Here is an 18,890-nt window from a genome sequence, read left to right as displayed (position 1 = left end):
ACTAGGACGTCCCTCGTAGCCTGGGTTGCTTTCAGACGCTGAATTCAATAAAACTTCTATATGTATTGCGTAAACGTTGCTCTGGGTGTTTATATGCTTCCCAGCGAGATTAACGTTTTATTGCGGTTTATGAGGGTTTAAAGTCTCAAAGCGACTCAAGCTATGAGGAACGCAGTAGTGAAGGCCTCTGGAAATTTCGACCTGCTGAGGTTCTTCGTGCACTGACATCGCACAGTACACAAGCGCCTAGAATTTCGCCTCCATCGAAATTCGACCACTTCGGTCGGGATCGAACCCGCGCCTTTCGGGTCAGCAGCCGAGCGCCGTAACCACTGAGCCTCTGTGGCTGCTCGAAACATAAGTGATAAGCGAGTAACTATAAAGTGATCGACCGCCAATCAGTGGCGGAGTGTGTTAATGAGAGATACTGAAAGAGGAACGGAAGGAATCAAACAAGAAGGGCTTAGAGTTGAAGTCGCAGTTTTAATCGCGCGCCTCTATCGCATGTGGTCATTGTTCAGAAGAAATGGGGCCATCTCTAGAAAATTTGGCATGGTTTGTTTCAAGACGCGTGATAATTTTAAGACATCTTGGAACTTCAGCAGCTAGACGGCGCTTTGTGTAGTCACACTCATTGCAGTTAAAGAAAAATACATTTTTGGGCCACGCACAGTGCTCTGCGTAATCTCTGCGCGAGCTCACCGTCGCTTCTCTTCTAGGCACCGGTGATCCCTGATCGTGTTGATGTCGGCCATGTAGCACCGCCAGATGCCGCCTGTGGAGTTGAATGCGAAGTAGGGATTCGCCATAACTGTAGCGGGGCAGGTTACGCCGTACGACGGGGCATGACATCCGTCTGGTTTTGCAGAACCCCTCCCGGCGCAGTTCTGCGAACATTCGTCCCGGGACCCGAAATATTTTACTCCGACCCTGAGAGCGGGGCACTTGCCGTCCTCGTATGGCCACTCCTTGCACGTTTGCCTGGAAAGTAGAGAAGCGCGGGCAGCCATGTTAAAGCGCATCGAATTCCTATTTCCTTTCTAAAGCTATCACGGTGAAAGCACGCTCTCAAAGTTTACAGACTTACTGGCGCTATAGAGCTTTCCTTAGATGCCACTGACCTCTATCCATGACGTTGTCCAAAAAAGAGTTTGTTTTGTTTTTATGAGAAGCATTAAGCCACTCGGCTGTTCCCGCTGTCAACAGAGCGGGTAGTATTATTTTACTTGTGTATGACTCGTAGTTACAAGCCATGTCTGCGGTGATAAGGAGCAACTTACATTTCTATCAACAAACCATTAATCATACACTGAATATCCACTATATTACCTGTTTCAGCATTCCACGCGTGCAGGCTTACTGAGCATTTTATTGTTTAGAGTTACTCCTGAAGCTTATTTGTCCTACTAACAAAATCAGTTTGAACCATGCAGACGAGACACGCCAAGCAAATAAATCTAGGTCCAGCACTTGAAGAGAAAATTTTGTGCGAAGCACATAAATTTAAAACGCGGCAACGTCAAATCAACAGTGAGCAGCGTTAACGTGAGCACGTAAATCAGAGCACAGCCTCTCTCCGACTTTCTGATATTGCGAGAACAAAAAAATCGAAATCCTTTTTCCAGCTTACAGCGTGGAGTTGTAGAACCACCATGTGACGGTCAGGTGAGAGCTTTCGCAGGGAACCAAGTGGCGCTCATCGTCGCACATTTGGCCCTTGTTCTTGTCGGAAGGCGTCACGCACGCTCTGCGGCAGTCTTGCTCGGTGCGGAACCGGTTGGGTCCAGTGTAGCACACGTAGTGCTCCTTGTCCCGGGTCGAGTAGCACTTATGTTGGTGGCCGTCGTAGTAGTAGCCGACATTGCTCTTTTCGCAGAACTTGAAGTAGCTCTTCACCCGGTGACACTGCGGTGAAAGTCGCGCAAAGGGGCCGTTTTCAAGCGCGCGATGCAGTGTCGTAACTATATAGTTTCACTGCTTGATAAGCAAGGTGATACCGCTCGATTTTAAATCTGCACTGAGGAGCAATTGGTGGTAGTCTGTGTCGACCTATCACCACGTTTTAGTAGCAATAAGGCTTTTTAACTAAAAATGTATGTTTCGTAAGCTAGACAAAGCCAAAATATTAAATATAGGTGTCGCCGTCACCGGCCTCTTCAGGGGGCAAACTGCGGTGCCGTGTGGATAGTTTTAACCGGCTATTCCTGTGGAAAACCTGTTTCCCCTTTCGCCTCGAGGCGGCCGACCATCATACCAGCATGCTAGGAACAGCGCCGGCTGGGCGAAGAGGAAAACTCCCTCATGGCGTAAGCAGAAGGAGTGAAGATCCTGCGCCCTGACGCTGGACTATTGGTTCCAGCTCTTATAAAAATGGTCTATAGATAGTCTATAGACTTCTTAGAGACTCTATTGCCTTCCTATCGATATTTCTTTTTGTCTGTTGATAGTCCATAGACTACAAAAGTCTACAAAAAGTGTATGGCGATAAATATATAGATAGTCTATAGACTATAGCATTTGTATTGCCTATAGACTATTATTCGTGGTTTGTCTATAGAGAGTATATCTACTTCATAGATTGTCATCATAGCATTTTTATTGCCTATAGACTATTCTTCGGGATTTGTCTATAGAGAGTCTATTTACTTCATCGACAGAAGTCTATGGACAGTCTATAGACTGTAAGAAAATTTTGTAAGGAAGGCATTAGAAGCAAGCGCAGCAAACTTTTGCTGTTGTCACCTCCCCCGACAAATGCCTGGGGATGGCTATGCCCCAAAGATGCGGCGGAAGCGGGAAGACCCGGCCGCCGTTCTCAGCGCGTGCAAACGTTCGCCGCCGATACTGCCGAAGTCGCGCCTCTGCACCACCCGTTAAGTCGGAGCGCTTCTAACGTCGCCTTTCATTTCCGAGAAATGCGTCGTTGATTTTTTGTAGACAGCTGGCCAGTTCTCTGTATTTGCAAGTTTAATAAGCAGCATCTGAGCGATCACACTTTGCAGTCCCTCTTTTTGTTCCTTTCAAGCACAAACCCACCTGCGGTTAGCGAGCAGTGACGTTGCTTACGCGGAGCCGTAGTGCCGATAGAAAGGCCCCCCATAATTCTGCACCCTGAGGCGAAGTTATATCACCATTCTTTCACACGATGGTAAAGGAGCCCTTTAAGGCTTGGACATCACGCTTTTGAATTTTGTGGCGTCAAAATGAATGTTTTATTTTAAATTCAATTTGCTGAATATGAAATATCTCCTTTGCTGCCAAACGAGCACCAAAATAGCCGGGGAGAGTAACAGTATCGACTTTTACTGTACAAGAATTGGACGGGGTGTTTTAGAATTCAGGGTTCGCAGCACGTTTATTTAAGAGGACTTCAAAATTTATACGTTTCAGCAGTGTTAACGCGGAACGAGGGGTGTGGTTGCTCTCAAGAAAGGAGTGTAGAATATTCTTCCTGAAGCGCAAAAAGAGTCGGAACGAAACGAATGTACATGCCCATATTTTCAGAAAAGCCGCTAAGTGCAGCTTCAGCGAAGCACTTTGCTGCAACCGAAGGATTTTGTGACCTTAGCTACTCCTGCTGAAAAAGGAGGCACACTTAGTCCACAACATTAAGTTACGTCACTCACTGACAGCCATCATTATCGATTTATAATCGAAGCGTCCTGGTTACTGCACAATAATCTACAATTGCCTTCTGCTCCCAAGGTCTGCGACATGCAGTAATAGATGACCTCCAGTCTACGGCTACGCCAGCGGTCTGAAAAGGGCTACAGAAGGTGGCCGATATATTTAAACATAACGCATTGTAGTCCATAGTTCGTCTACGATTCAACGACACTTTTGCCCAACATGCTGCGAAGCACTTATACCCTGAACTGCGAAAATTTGGAGCACGAAACCACACTTCGCCCCATTCACTCCACAAACTGAGGAAATAGTAAGCGCTCAAACTCACTGCGCATTCGTTTTCAGGCCTGTCACTTTTTAAAAGTCAGTTAACAGGGTCGACTAAGGTTCTTTTGAACTACATCGTGCGCGAGAAGACAGACAGTATCGAAAGCACAACATATGATGTGCGGAAAAAGCCTTCCTTTCGAGCGGTTATTTTAGCTCATGTGAGCCAATGACTAAACAAAGAAGCTGTATAGGAAGCATGGTTCAACGAAATACAGGATATGTGAGAGGCGGGGAAACAAATGAGCATACCGATAGATATCGCCACTTAGTTCTGACTAAAAGCGTGAGTGAAGAGCAGCGCACTAATTACGTCATCGTAAATAAAAAGCATATGTGCTCACTTGCAGCTCTGTTTCCGTCTCTGGCGACTGTGGTGCAATAGTACGGAAATTCTAGAGCGCTCAGAGATATATTTACCTTCTCCCGCGGGGGCGGTGGTCTCGGCGTGGTCGTTGTGGTTGTTTGATCTCCTGGAGGCTTTCCTTCCCCGCAAATGGCGATGCACTCTGCTTCGGAGTTGAACCTGCGTTTCGGTCACTTTTTCTTAACAAAGTGCTTGCGTTGCGAAAAATCAACAGAAAATAACTCGCGAGCAGGAATAAACTTTGCGACGTTGATATTTCAGGCTGGGTACTGTTTTGAGAGTATCCGACAAAAACAATCCATTATGCCGCCAAGATCTTTGCCACGGGCACCAGGTTTGCAGTAGTGGATTACTCTGAGCAAGTCCCGGCCACTGAAGAACTACCCCCTCTCTATACCACCCCCCCCCCCCTTTTCTTTCCCCACTTAAATGAACACTGAAATCATGGTACAAGGTCGTTTTCGCATTTCACATTTTAAAGGAGCTGCTACTGCTATGGGGTTCGAACTCGGGGCCTGGCCCTATTTAACAGAATATGTCAGGCATCTGGGGTGCAGAGTGACATACAAACTGTCGATGGGTTAACGTGTAAGAACCTTAATCAACACCATGGGGAGACATTAGTTTCAAACTTTTGTTTGGCTGTTTTGTGTATGCATTTTATACAAGTTTTATTGTGGTGGGACGAATTAAATATAACGAAATATAAAGCGCCCGTGCCCTAGCGTCAAATTTTTCAGTGTTTCAAATGCATGTGCACAAACTTGCGACGGATTCCACTGGTCAATTTGGAGCGGTGTCCTTAATCCTCCCCAGGCAACTGAATCCTGCTCGAATAGCGAGATATGAGCATGGGAGGCAGAGAGGCTGCCTCGCGGAACTGGTTCCGGTTTTTGGGCGCGGAATCCGCTTGCCACAATTGCTTCCTGGCACCGCTCCGCAATTACAGCGAGTAGTCATGTTCCTGCAAAAACTATGATATCCAAGCATTAAAAGCGAAAAAAAAGGGAAAATCAACCGTCTTCCGTTACTCGGCAACATTCTTTCAGGCAAAATTAATACCCAGCTAGCCATTTGCATAAAGGCATGTTAGTTCCAGAAGGACTCGACATACTCATCTATACACATTAGGACTCATTTTTGCAATTCAAACACGCAGTAATGCAGATCCTTCCCGCGCACAGTTTGAGATTTGCGTTCTCTCCCCATTGACGCTTTTTAAACTGATGCTTTTTAGATACGTTTCAAAGTCATTTTAGTGAATTGTAGTGTAAGCCGGATGTGTTCTTTCAGTGCTTTGTGGGGCTTTGTTTTTCGCATAATAGCTTTTGTATCTGCATTCTTATGGACTGCCCCTCCTGCTTGGGCCCAAAATTTTTAGCTTGCAGTATGACTGAATACTGAAGTGCATCTTGCTCTGCCAGACCCCACCGTTCTACGAAAGCCAAGGCTCATCACCAGCAATGAGAACATGCCGGTCCAGAATCGCAAACACTTCATATTCAACAATTTTTTTTCCACCTACGAACAGTTTTGCGTTACCATCGATGCAGTAATGATTTCCTGCCGTTGCTGAGGCTGTTAACACCTAGTAGCGAATACGGGTTGCTTCTTTGTTGCTGGAGCTGCTTTCTCAACTACTTCAACCGCTCCGAATTAAGTAGGTCGAGAAATACAAGCCGACCTGACGATGCGCTATGAGGAGCTTATTATGTTGAAATGGCTTCAGCGCTGGGTAGTGGGTGAGCGCAGCAAGACTGGATCAAAAAAAAAAAAGAACAGGCTACCATTTAACGTGTTTTAGAGCGAAAGTTCTAGTACACGAGGTACAACTTCTGATTTAGCGTCGGTACAGTGGTGAGCAGCCTTGTCTAGAGCGTTTGAGCAGTGCGCACTTGGTAACAAAAACCGAAATTAGAGAGCAGCCCCTCATTACAGGGCAAAGTTTTCGTGCCTGTTTTGTTTACGAGGCTAACTGGCGCTACTTCCGTGCAAGCGTTGCAGCTGGACCCTAGAGGCTGCCACAAAATCTGGATTTGTTTCCAAGGAAGTGCACCGCCCGAGCGCTCTAGACAAGGCTGCCCACCACTGTACGTCGCTGTGACCTTCAGATCCTAGCAAGGTCAAACTAGGACTTAGTCATTCTGCCATAGCGAAAGCCTCTTTGCCATAGCCTTTCTGCCATTGCCTTTTATAAACACAGTCCAACTCCCTTTGGCGTCAAGTATTGGACGAGGAGGAATCCATGAACCGTCGTATTATCCAAAATATCCTTTCCATCTCACGGACTCAAAACTACCTGTGTGGCCTGCGAATGGGTGTTTGATCCAGTTCTCGAGCAGCATTCTTGTCTGAGATGAGGAATGATACCAGCAGTCATAGATATTAGTACAGAGTGCCACGAGTGCTGGTAATACCGGAAGGAACGTTTTGCGCTCATACGTCTATATTCGATACCAATCTACCCCGGCTTTTCTCAGCAGAAGGGTGGGGCTTCGCTTCTTAATACGTACAGCCCTGCGCAAAAGTGGAAAGACCACACGAAAAGAGAAAGCTATGTGCCAGCGCTTTCTCATGGCGCAGCGCCTGTTTTTAAGACATGCATAAGAAGACTGATAAAATATATTAGTCTGTCTGCCTGCGTAAGTCTGCCGGGCACGCCATTATAGAAAAAAAAATCGCGATTGTCGCCACTCGCGTAGTCTCCCCACTTTTGTGCACGACTGTACATGCATGCTGTTCGCGTTTGCAAGCGTCATGAATGTATTACGGGAAGTTTTGTGAAATCTAGGTGCAGCCTGGCCTATCATGGGAAAGTGCTGCTGCAGACGATTGCGATGTAGTGCCGACGGCCTACAAGCCGTGCACCATGAGCTAACTTTTCCTCCAAGCTAGACCACCACGTTTTACTTTCACGCTTTGTTACTATTCATTAACTCTCCATTTTTACAGGCCCATATTTTACAGTATATTTTTCTGACGCATTTATTATGTCATCGTGCCCTTTTTTTTCTCTGTTTTCGTTATGTCACACTGTCATAGGACGCACAACTCTGAAACGCGGCTTTTCACTTAGATAGGTCAGAAGTCGTACAAAAAAAATGCATTTAAATTTAAGTTGGTTACGTCAAACGCGAATTAGGTGCGAAAGCATTTCGGCTTCAGTTTCAGTTCGAGCCTCGGTTTTCAAGGTTCTCTAAATTCACTGGGAGTACTCTTGCCACTCCCGGCAGCGTGTTCGCCAAATGCAGCCGGTACAGCCAGCGATGACAGCGCCGCCCACCGGCAGGTAGCAGCCACAATAAGGCTGGTTATAAATATTCATTCAGAACGACGGCTTGACATCGCCGCTTTGGCGCAGTGGATTAGAGGCACGTCTTGCGTATTGAAGGTCGGCCGTTCGACTCCGCTCTCTGTATTGTAATTTTATTGTTTTTTTTATTTCATTTTTTTTCTATTTTTTACCTTTTAGGTCGCGAATCGTGATGCTTAGTGGCATATAACGCCATTTAAGAGGATTTATTATCCCTTTTAGGTAAGCCGTTGTGACAATCTTCAGTCACCGTGATCAATTCACCGTGGTTTCAAGCCTTGTGGCTGTACAGGCTGCAGTTGGCGAATACACCTCCCGGCATAGTAGTGCCGCGGTTAAGCGATGCGCCACTCCCCTGCGATGACAGTTGCCACCAAGGGTGGGTCTTGTGCGACCCAAGTTGCTCTTTCCGAGCAACTTCTCGCGACCAGTCATGAATTGCACTGCCACAAGCAAGTTTGCTTACAATCAGGTATGCAGATTGTGAAGAAACGATACGATCACGTGACATGTTCGGCTCACCTGCCATCTACAGCCCGGTGGGCACATAGAGGGGTCGCACAAACTGACAGACTACGGGTTTTAAGGCGAAAACCTTTAATGCCTTATACTGTCGTTAGCAGACGCGTCGGCAGCCGTGTCGGCAGACGCGTCGGCAGCCGTCTCGACAGACGCGTCGGCATGAGTGTCGACAGACGCGTCGGCAGGAGTGTCGACAGACGCGTCGGCAGCCGTGTCGACAGACGCGTCGGCAGAAGTGTCGACAGACGCGTCGGCAGAAGTGTCGACAGACGCGTCGGCAGCCGTGTCGACAGACGCTTCGGCAGCCGTGTCGACAGACGCTTCGGCAGCCGTGTCGACAGACGCGTCGGGAGATTCGTCCGCCTTTCGGCGTCACTGCTTAAAAGGCTCAAGGTTCCAGCATGAATAAAGGCGCATCTAGTGAATGTATGGGCTTCATAAAATAAAAGGAGTAAAGTCAAGAAAAAGGAAATAAAAATAACAATAAAAAAGTAAACAAAAGTAAAAACAAAATAAAATTAAGATCTGAAAATAAAAATAAAAACAATAAAGTTTAAATAAAAAGCAGAATTTGAAAAATAAAAAAGTAAATAAAAACAAACCGTTCGCCAGGAAACGCTTTCGCCTTGCAGCACTTTAGAGAGCCAAAGTGCCCCCTGAATTTTTAGGCTTAGTGGAAGCTTTAGGGCTACCGTACTAAGAAAAGAGTAAGTCAAGCAAATCGTAGTCAGCGGTCTCTGCTCGAGCTCACCTTCGCTTTTCTTCGATGCACCGATGTTGTTTGATCGTATCGATGTCAGCCTTGTGGCACCGCCAAATGCCGCCTGTGTAGTTGAAAGCGAAGTACGGTTCGACCATAGCATCGACGGGGCAGGGGACGCCGGATGATGGGGCATAGCAGCCGGTCGGTTTCCCATAACCACCTCGAGCGCAGTTTTGCTCGCATTCACCATAGGTCGAGAAATATTTCACGCCGTACTTGATGTCGGGGCATTTGCCGTCCTGGTACGACCACTCCTCGCAGGCTCGACTGGAAAGCCGAGAGCGCAGGGTCATTTCAAGGCAAATGTAATTTGTACACCGAATATGTATACGCGAGCCTTCGTAAACATTGTTTTGAGGCGACATTAAATAAAACTTCATTCAATGTCACTTCTTCAACAATTTCAAATCTGCAGCTCTGCCTGGCTATGCTCACGTTTCTCGTGTAGGAAAAAAATTCTTTTAATGCTGGGAAAAAAGTATTTGAAATGGAATGTTTTTTTCGGTGGTGGCCGTTACGGGAGAGGAAACCTAGCGGAGAAATAACCTGGAGGCAAGGGGGGGGGGGGGGGGGGGGGGGGGGGGCTAACCGTTGTCTTAAGAGTATAATGCGATAGCGTTATAGAGCCCCTCAGTGGCCCAGGGTTCTACTACATCAATGGAGTGCTCCTGCGGGACCTCTTTGCCGGACCTCTTATAGACATTACAGTGATGAAAAAAATTAATTCTTTACCTTGCATTCAAAGATCGCGGCCAGTCTTCATACAACTACTAGCACAGGAGTGCAGAGCTTAAGCAATGCGCCACTGTCTTGACAGGTGGCTGTTTAAGCAAAGTCATGGGCGGGGCTTGTGGGGCGCTGGTTTCTCTTCCCGTCCTCCCGCAAAGCTCATGCGCCGTTCCACCATGGGCAGATAATCGCATAAAATTTATAAGAATTAATTTCACTGCAACCTGGTTTTCTCGGGTCGTCAACACCGCCGTCGGCCTCTCCGCTGAACGGGACCCTTCGCGCTATCGCATTAAAAGAAATGAAAATCGGTTTGCGGGGAAGTGGCGGGCCCCTCAACAAGTGGCGGGCACCTCAACCACGCCCTTAGTGAAGGGATGTAGTAGATATTGAACGAACGAAGACAGAGGAGTCATAGCGGAGGGCTCTGGAAGAATTTCGACCACCGGAAGCATCATACTCTTAAGGCGGTGTTTAAATATCCACCAAGATTTTTCTCCGCTGCGTTTTCTCTGCAGTACACGGGCACGTTAGCGTTTCACCTCTATCGGAACACGGCCGGTGCTGCCTGGATTGAACCAGCGTCCTCATCCTCAGCTGTCAGGCTCAGATGATCAGCAGGCCTTAGCGGAGGAAGCACTCTTTTTCTACAGAGCCTTCGTGTTGGCCCTGAATAAGGTTTTCCTCTACTTCCTCCTCCTCCTCTAAGCACTGAGCGAGCGCAGCAAGCAGCGGGTGCGTAAAATTTGGTGTGCAAAAAAATAAGCTGCGCAGTAACTGCCTCACTTCTCGGTGGACACCTCAACTGTGCCGTGAGAGAATGTATGAAGCAGGCAGTGAAAGAAGAAAGAGGAAGTTGGGATGTAGTGGAAGGCTCTGGAATAATTTCGGTTCGATGGGCGAAAAATGCAAAAGGCGGCCATGCGCTGTGCGATGTCGGTGCACGTTAAAGATCCCAGGGTGGTCTAAATTATTCCGGAGCCCTTCACTGTGGCACCTTTTTCTTCTTTCACTTCATTCTTTATCCATTCCTTCAAGGCGCGGCTGAAGTGTCCACCGAGAAGTAGTAGTTACTGCACCCTTCCCTCTCCTGAAAAAACAAAAAACGATAATTTCGACAACCTTGCTAGTTTCGCCGCCTCACAACTTATATTGCTGATGAAGTAATATCTAAGCTAACTAGTCCACTGAGCCATTCAGTAGCGACAATCACCTGCAAACTAACGCCAAGTCAAGAGAAAAGATATTGACTATATTTTTGCTAAGTTCAGCGCTAAAAAATGCTGGATGGAGTGCACTGACATCCCACAGAACACGGGCACATTTCAACTTCACCTATATACAAACGCGGTAGCCGCGGCCGTCTGTGAAAAAATGAAATTTGGTTTAAAGAAGATCAAAAAAGAAGAACTATGTGCCCTATTACGGGCACTGGAATAATTTCGGCCTCCTAATTTCGAAGGCTTGAAGTAAGGAATGGATTACGGACTGGTGAAACATCTGCCGCAGTGCTGAGCTCTGCAACTAATTACGAACCACCTCGGGTTATTCAAAGTGCACTGACGTCGCACATCACATCAGCATCCTTTGGTCGACGCGTGTTCGGAAAATAAACATACAAAGGCCAGATCAGCTCTGAAATTTTGCTCAGATGTAATCATCTTACAATTCTTCATTTTTGCACACATTTTTTTGCTTCATCTAAAAATCATTTACCTTGGGGATCAGCTTTTAGATGCCGTGGTCATAGAATTCTCTCGCCTACCATGTATGTCATGACTCCAAGTGAACTTGCTATCGGCGAATAATTTTCAGCGAAATGCTCCTTCAGAGTAACAAAAGACTGAGAATAACTGGGCGCCTAGTTCAGGCTATGCGGCACATGCTTCATAATGTTCCAATCGAATCTTGCCAGGAGGCAGATGACGTGGCATGCGCGGTATGGACCCAGGCGCTCTCATGAAGCAGTTGTACGCCTCTTGTTGGCAGTCCACGCCGTCTGCTTTAAGTACACTGTCGTGAATGTTGCACTGTTTGTCAATATGCGCGTTCATTATTGCGCCTGTAGACGTGAGGTTCGAGTTCGTAAAATGATTGCTAAGAAATCAGGACAGTGCACAGCAGTGCCACTAAGCCTAGCCGCTATGGGATTTCAAAGGGACGCCAGTATGCGATTCACTCTTTTTCTTACTTCACAGATAATGTCGGCAGGCCATGAGTAAATGTTTAAACCCATGCCACACGTTATGGCAGCCAGGTGAATTAGAAACGCCTGTCCCGAATTCTCGATGATCATTCCTAATCTTCACCCAGTTATCCGCACCAATTCCATCTCCCATTTTGCGAATGTCACCACGGACAGAAACTGGCTTCCGCAAGTCTTTTTTTTTTGTTTCATTAAAATCATAAGCTTTGCCTTCCGGCAAATCACGGCATCACTTCAGCACACACTCTCGATTTCTTAGCACCATCATAAAAAGCACGGGTCAGGCTGAGTATGGCTGCTGGTGATCCGCTTCTTCCGTGCATGGATAAATCACACCATGAATTAAACTGCGCATTTGGAGGGAGTTCGGATCGGCGCGGATATTTATAAAGCGTGCTACTCGGTCTTGCGCAAGTGAAGAAGTGTAAACCAGACGTGCAAGGTAGCTTAAGATTCAAAGTATATTACAGTGCCTCCATCTCTCGAATAGTTTTGTAGTTCACTGGCTGACGCACTTAGTATTCCTACTTTCAGCACACGCCTCGTATTTCGCATCCGCCAAGCGCTGCAGCCGTGGCTTATATTGCATCCGGATATGTTCATATGTAATATGCGTGCTGCAGTGCATACAGCAGAGATTGCAGCGCCTGGCCTGTCGCCGCTGTTCTTTTTTTGCAAGGCATGCAGACAACAGAGATTTTTTTTAACGCGATGCCATGAAGGGTCTCGGTTCAGCGGACAACCCGGCTTCTTCGCGGCGGCGGCGGCTTGATCTAAAAATTCCCAGAGAAGCTGGGGCTTTTTACAGCCAGATTGCTCCTCCCGAGCAACCTCTCGCGACTAGTCATAAATTAACGTAGTAGCTTTGTGGGTACCGTTCAGCGGCCACCCCGGCGTCATCGGCGTATCGAGAAAATTAGGTGGGTCTCCTGCCACCTAGGTCACGTGACCTTGTGACTGTATGACAAACTACCTATCGTATATTGAGGAAATTGGTCCTGTTAGCAGGTGGGAGTTTAATTAATGATTGGTCGCGAGAGTTTGCTCGGCAAGAGCGACCTGGGTCTCACAACCCTCATCAGTAGCAGCAGCTGCCATCGCATAGCGGTGGCGCCAGGAGGGGTACGAGGAATGCAAATCTAGGAATGTAAATCATAAATTGACCAATTCCGCATATATGGAGCACATGAGCGTAAGGGTTGGTTTGGTTTATGGGGTTTAACGTCCCAAAGCGACTAAGGCTATGAGAGACGCCTTAGTGGAGGGCTACGGAAATTTCGACCACCTGGGGTTCTTTGACGTGCACTGACATCGCACAGTACACGGGCCTCGAATTTCTCCTCCAAAGAAATTCAACCGCCGCGGCCGGGATCGAACCCGCGTCTTTCGGGCCAGCAGCCGAGCACCATAGCCACTGAGCCACCACGGCGGCTGAGCGTAAGGGATCTCTAAAGGTATCGCGCTGTACTCCTATGGGTAAACTAAAAGGTATGTGATAGTGAAAGAAAGGAGAGCGTCCGTGTCTGCGAAGTAATACGCAAAAAGGACCCAAGGCCGCTGAAGGGGTCCATTAACTGTTGCGTCATACCCTTAATGTGGCGCTTAAGCGTTTCCTCAATTTTTTTTTTCATTTCCTTTCACTAGATTGAAGTTCGGTGCGTCAAAAACTAAACTCCGTGCACACCTCCTGAATGTAAGTGCATAGTGACGTAGCCCGGTTTCTGAGGTCCACGCAAAAACTGGCGGGGTGTGGATACTTGTATTCTATTTTTTTTTACCTTTTCTAGGTTCGCAAAGCTGAGTTTAGAAAAAAAAAGTTTGTCCCTATCACTGGGTACCTTACCGATTGAAGCCAAATTCAGTTTGTTTTCAGTGCCCCCCATGCTCTTTTCTATGTGTGTAATAGATTAAAAAGTTCCGTCCTGAATGCTCCAGTAATCTTTAGGGCTGGCCTTAGCAAAAATACAGTTAATATTGGTTTTCTCTTTCTGGTAGGCATAAAGATTGCAGGTGTTTATCGCTACTGAAAGCCTGAGGGCGCTATTTTTATTGGCTATTAGGAATATAAGTTGTTTAATGGAGATACTTGCTAGTTTATATTTTATAGGCCACTCAGCTGTCTGTCGGTGAGTAGTTAACTTCACAGCCGTTCTAGAATCTCATCTACTCAGGTCTGGCAAAGACAATGGCTATTAGCGTTTCGCTCGGGTGTTGAGAAGTCAGCTTAGCAAGTACAGTTTTATGCATAGCGACGAAACGCACTTGTAGTGAATACAGGTGGATGCACGCATGGTATAGCTGCATATTGTAACGTACTTGCTGACGAAGGGGGGCTTTATTAGCAGGCACGAAAGGGAAGGCCAGGCAAGCTGGGGCAACAACAGCGACAGACTCCACACGGCGCGAGCCCTACTTCGTCGTCGTCGCCCTACTTCGTGTGCGCCACCTGGCAAGACTAGGTGGCATTATTCCCCCCTTATGAAGAAAGAAAAAAAAAGAGCGCTGTCGCTGTCGACGTAAGGGTGAAACAAAAAATAAACAAAAAAAACAAGCAAACTGCCGCAACTGAAGTGCGCGAAAACATCAGCACGGTTGCGTCGGCTTAAGCCGCACAACGTGCACAATGTCAGAGTCGGGCTGTCGGCGTCGCGGTTGCGCAGCACCGTCCGGAACCACTTCATAGTTAACCTCACTCACACGCCGTACCACTCTGTAAGGACCAAAATAGCGGGAGAGCAGTTTCTCACACAAGCCTTGGCGACGAACAGGAGTCCACACCCAGACTTGGTCACCGGGTTTGTAGTCAACCTGTCGGTGGCGAAGGTTGTAACGGCGCGCATCCGAGCTCTGCTGTTGCCCGATGTGCACGCGGGCCAGCTGACGGGCTTCTTCAGCACGTTGGGCAAACTGTTGGGCGTCTGGGGTGAGTTGGTCATCCTCTGGGCACGGCAGCATGGCATCAAGCATGCTCTGGACTTCGCGTCCGTACACAAGGCGAAACGGGGAGAAGCGCGTAGTTTCCTGCAAGGCGGTGTTGTAGGCAAAGGTGACATACGGCAGGACCTCATCCCAAGTTTTGTGTTGGACATCTACGTACATGGACAACATGTCCGCAAGGGTCCTGTTTAATCGTTCGGTCAAGCCATTCCTCTGCGGATGGTAGGCCGTGGTCTTGCGGTGTGTTGTGCAGCTCAGCCGAAAGATGTGGTCGATTAGTTGCGCTGTAAACGCCGTCCCTCTGTCTGTAATTACGTGCGAAGGAGCTCCATGTCGCAGGACGATGTTGTGCATGAAAAACTCTGCGACTTCTGAAGCTGTGCCACGAGGGATCGCCTTGGTCTCGGCGTAGCGAGTCAAATAGTCGGTAGCAACTATGATCCGCTTATTGCCGCCCTGCGACAAGGGGAAAGGGCCGAGGAGGTCCATGCCGATCTGGTCGAACGGAGCGCGAGGGGCAGTAACGGGCTTGAGAAAACCCGCCGGCTTAAGTGGTGGCGTTTTCCGGCGCTGGCATTCTCGGCAGCTTTTAACGTATCGTTTGACATCAGCAGAAAGTCCAGGCCAGTAATACATGTTCCGCACTCTGGCGAGCGTACGTGAAAAGCCCAAGTGGCCAGACGTGGGCTCATCGTGGCAGGCGAAGAGAACGTCAGACCGGAGGTCGGCTGGAATGACGAGAAGGTAAGGTCTATCGTTGCCTCTCGAGTTCTTCTTGTACAAGAGACCTTGTCGGAAACAGAAGGAGCCAAGACGTCGAGAGAAGTGGTGAGGTATAGCCGTATCACTACCTTCAAGGGCGTCAATGAGAGGGCGAAGGTCCGAGTCCGCCCTCTGCCGAGTCAGTAGGTCGGAGGCGGTGAGAGTACCAAGGAAGCCGCTGTCGTCATCGGGCGCTGCGTCGGCAGCATCAACTGGTGCACGCGACAGTGTGTCGGCGTCTTCGTGTCTGCGACCGGACTTGTAGACAATAGTAATGTCAAATTCCTGGAGCCGTAAGCTCCAGCGTGCCAGGCGTCCAGATGGGTCTCGCAAATTTGCCAGCCAGCATAGGCAGTGGTGATCGGTGACCACTTTGAATGGGCGGCCGTAAAGATAAGGGCGAAACTTCATGGTGGCCCACACGACCGCAAGACATTCTTTTTCAGACATGGAGTAATTGCTCTCGGCGCGGGAGAGAGTACGGCTAGCATAGGCGATAACCCTCTCAAGGCCCTCTTGGTGTTGAACAAGGACCGCGCCAAGACCGATGTTACTGGCGTCGGTGTGGACCTCGGTATCGGCATCTTCGTCGAAGTGCGCAAGCACGGGAGGTGTTTGAAGGCGCTGGCGGAGCGTAGAGAAAGCGGTCTGTTGCTCAGTGGTCCAGACAAAGGAGGTGGTATTCCTGGTGAGGCGCGTCAACGGCTCAGCAATCGTGGAAAAGTCCGCAATAAAGCGCCGATAATACGCACAGAGAACCAGGAAGCGCTGGACAGCTTTCTTGTCGGTCGGAACGGGAAAACGTGCGACGGCGGCAGTCTTTCAATAGCAGTGAATAGCCGCTCTTTAAGTCAATGGATGAGAAGTACTTAGCGCGCCGTAATCTATCCAGCGAGTCGTCAATGTGCGGCAACGGGTAGATGTCCTTTTTAGTCACACTGTTCAGTTTGCGATAGTCGACACAAAACCGGAGAGTGCCGTCCTTCTTCTTAACAAGGACTACAGGTGAAGACCACGGGCTTTGGGAAGGTTGAACAACGCCATCGTCAAGCATTTCCTGAACCTGAGTTTGGATAACCGCCCGTTCTTTAGCAGAAACACGATAAGGCTGCTGACGTATAGGGCGAGCGTCGTCATAGGTGATGATGCGGTGCTGCGTGATGGGTGTTTGACGAACCTTCGAGGAGGAAGCGAAGCACGACTTGTATTCCTTCAGCAGCTGTTCCAAAGCCAGGCGTTGCTCCGGAGACAGGTGGCAGTTTATGTCGATGTTTTCAAGGGAAGGTTCGTCAGTGCCGGCTGCCGCGGACGCAAAACAAACGGGAATATCGGTAACAGGTTCGGCAGAAGCGATATCAGTACCTGCAAAAAGGTGCCGGTACTCATTAGAAAAATTAGTGACCAGGACCGCAGACCGGCCACCACGAAGCGTCAGTAGACTGCGAGCGGCGCAGATGCCTTGAGTAAGCAGGAGTGAACGGTTAGCCTCGGCGACTGCTTCTGCGTCATGCAAGTCGTTGCAAGTGACTTCAACCAAAACACTGCTCCGTGGCGGCAACGTGACACTGTCTGCAGAAACACGAAAGGCGGCACTGCGGTGGCAAGTTTCGGCGAGGTGGGTCGCTTTACTGGTCGAAAAGGTGATGATTCGTTGGCGGAGGTCGATGACAGCACCATACTCCCGCAGAAAGTCAATGCCGATAATGAGATCGCGGGAGCAATTGCACAGAACTACACAACTGACGACGAACGTAGATCCCTGAATCTGAACGCGAGCCGTGCAAATACCCTTTGGAGTAACGAGATGACCACCGGCAGTACGGAGATGCACTACAGAACAAGGCGTAAGCACTTTTTTTAGAAGAGTCGCCAATTTATCACTCATAATTGAATAGTCGGCCCCGGTGTCCACTAATGCACTGACTCTGTGACCGTCGAGAAGAACAGGTATGTCCAAGGAAACGCAGCTGTCTCGGTCAGATGACGGTGCTATCTGTTCACGGTCGGAGCGTAGCGGCGGGGGCGGGAGGTCTTCAGCGCAGCGACTCCCAGCGACCTCGCCCCCGAAGGTCGCTGGTCTCAGTTTTCCCGGTGAGGGCTCGGCGAGCGACCCTGTACTGCTCGCGAGGAGCTGTGCGGGTTCGGGGAAGAGCGTCTCGGAGAAGATGAGCGCGGCTGATGCGGCACACGGGCTGAAAGTCGCTGTTCCGCGAGGAAGTCTTCAATGGCTGGAGGCCGGTGGCCAAACCGGGGTATGGGCGAATCGGCTCGAAATCCCTGCAGACCGAGGCGTCGATAAGAGCAATTGCGGTAGAGATGGCCTGGTTCTCCGCAGTGAAAACAGAGTGGCCGGTTGTCAGATGTGCGCCAGACATCGGCCTTCCGCAAGTGCGCTCGGCGATCGTCGAAATACGGGACTGGTGGAACTGGGGACAGCGGTGCAGGAGGCGTTATTGGAATCGGCGGTGGCGAAGCTGCAGCCGGGCGTCTCGCAACTTCGGCATAGGTGGGGCGGCTGTAGTCTCCCGGCAGAGGTGGTGTTTCGACGGTAGGACCCCTGAACGCCTGTTGCACCTCCACCAGACTGTAACGTACTTGCTGACGAAGGGGGGCTTTATTAGCAGGCACGAAAGGGAAGGCCAGGCAAGCTGGGGCAACAACAGCGACAGACTCCACACGGCGCGAGCCCTACTTCGTCGTCGTCGCCCTACTTCAATTCAATTCAATTCATTTATTTTCAACTCGAGGTTGAAGGCCCCCAGGCGTAAAAGCTGTTCTACGACAGCTTGAAAGGTGCCTGGGGGCCCATATGCGCCACCTGGCAAGACTAGGTGGCAATATGAACAAAGCAGACAAATGGCGATAACATAATTGAACGAAATAGGAGCACGATCGATTTGTCTAATAAGAAAAATTTATAAATTAACGACGCTGTTGACGCTTACCTGGCGAAGCTGTAGAACCACCACGTGATTTTCATGTGCCTGCTTTCACAAGGAACCAAGTCCCGGCCGTGAGGGCATCTCGCGTCCAGCTTCCCGCCGGTGACGCACGCCTTGAGGCACATCTCCTCGGTGGCGAACCGGTTGGGGCCATGGTAGCACACGAAGTGCTCCTCGTCTCGTGTCGACATGCATTTCAGTTTGTGGCCGTCGTGGTAGTACCCGGCGTTGCCCTTTTCGCAGAACCGGAAGTAGCTCTTCACCCGGTTACACTGCAGCGAAAATCGCACGAAGTGCGCTTTCAAACATCACAGAACAATGACACCAGTGACGATTCACAGCCCCCTAGTATTGAAGCTCGAAACAGAGCGCGACTCGACTCGCGCGACGACCTT

At 49.1% G+C, this 18,890-nt stretch overlaps 1 protein-coding gene across 2 annotated transcripts in view; it reads right to left on the bottom strand.

Moving 5' to 3' along the window:
• LOC149342509 (uncharacterized) overlaps nucleotides 1-18,890 on the bottom strand; it is a 63,872-nt gene that overhangs the window by 38,620 nt on the left and 6,362 nt on the right. Inside the window, exons 4-8 of one of the 2 annotated variants that reach the window (XM_089544898.1) lie at nucleotides 18,499-18,767; nucleotides 8,908-9,186; nucleotides 4,375-4,480; nucleotides 1,631-1,905; nucleotides 703-981 (exon numbers count right to left, since the gene is read on the bottom strand). In XM_089544898.1, the coding sequence (XP_089401024.1) occupies nucleotides 703-981; nucleotides 1,631-1,905; nucleotides 4,375-4,480; nucleotides 8,908-9,186; nucleotides 18,499-18,767 (1,208 nt within the window). The remainder of the gene's footprint in view (nucleotides 1-702; nucleotides 982-1,630; nucleotides 1,906-4,374; nucleotides 4,481-8,907; nucleotides 9,187-18,498; nucleotides 18,768-18,890) is intronic. The other variant, XM_089544899.1, reaches the window with a different exon arrangement.

This window comes from Amblyomma mixtum, chromosome 5, assembly GCF_055824585.1.
Source record: "Amblyomma mixtum isolate Tamu chromosome 5, ASM5582458v1, whole genome shotgun sequence".
NCBI classification, from domain to species: Eukaryota; Metazoa; Arthropoda; class Arachnida; order Ixodida; family Ixodidae; genus Amblyomma; species Amblyomma mixtum.
Note: the sequence above shows the minus strand (reverse complement) of the source record. Positions and strands in the feature narration are given on the sequence as shown.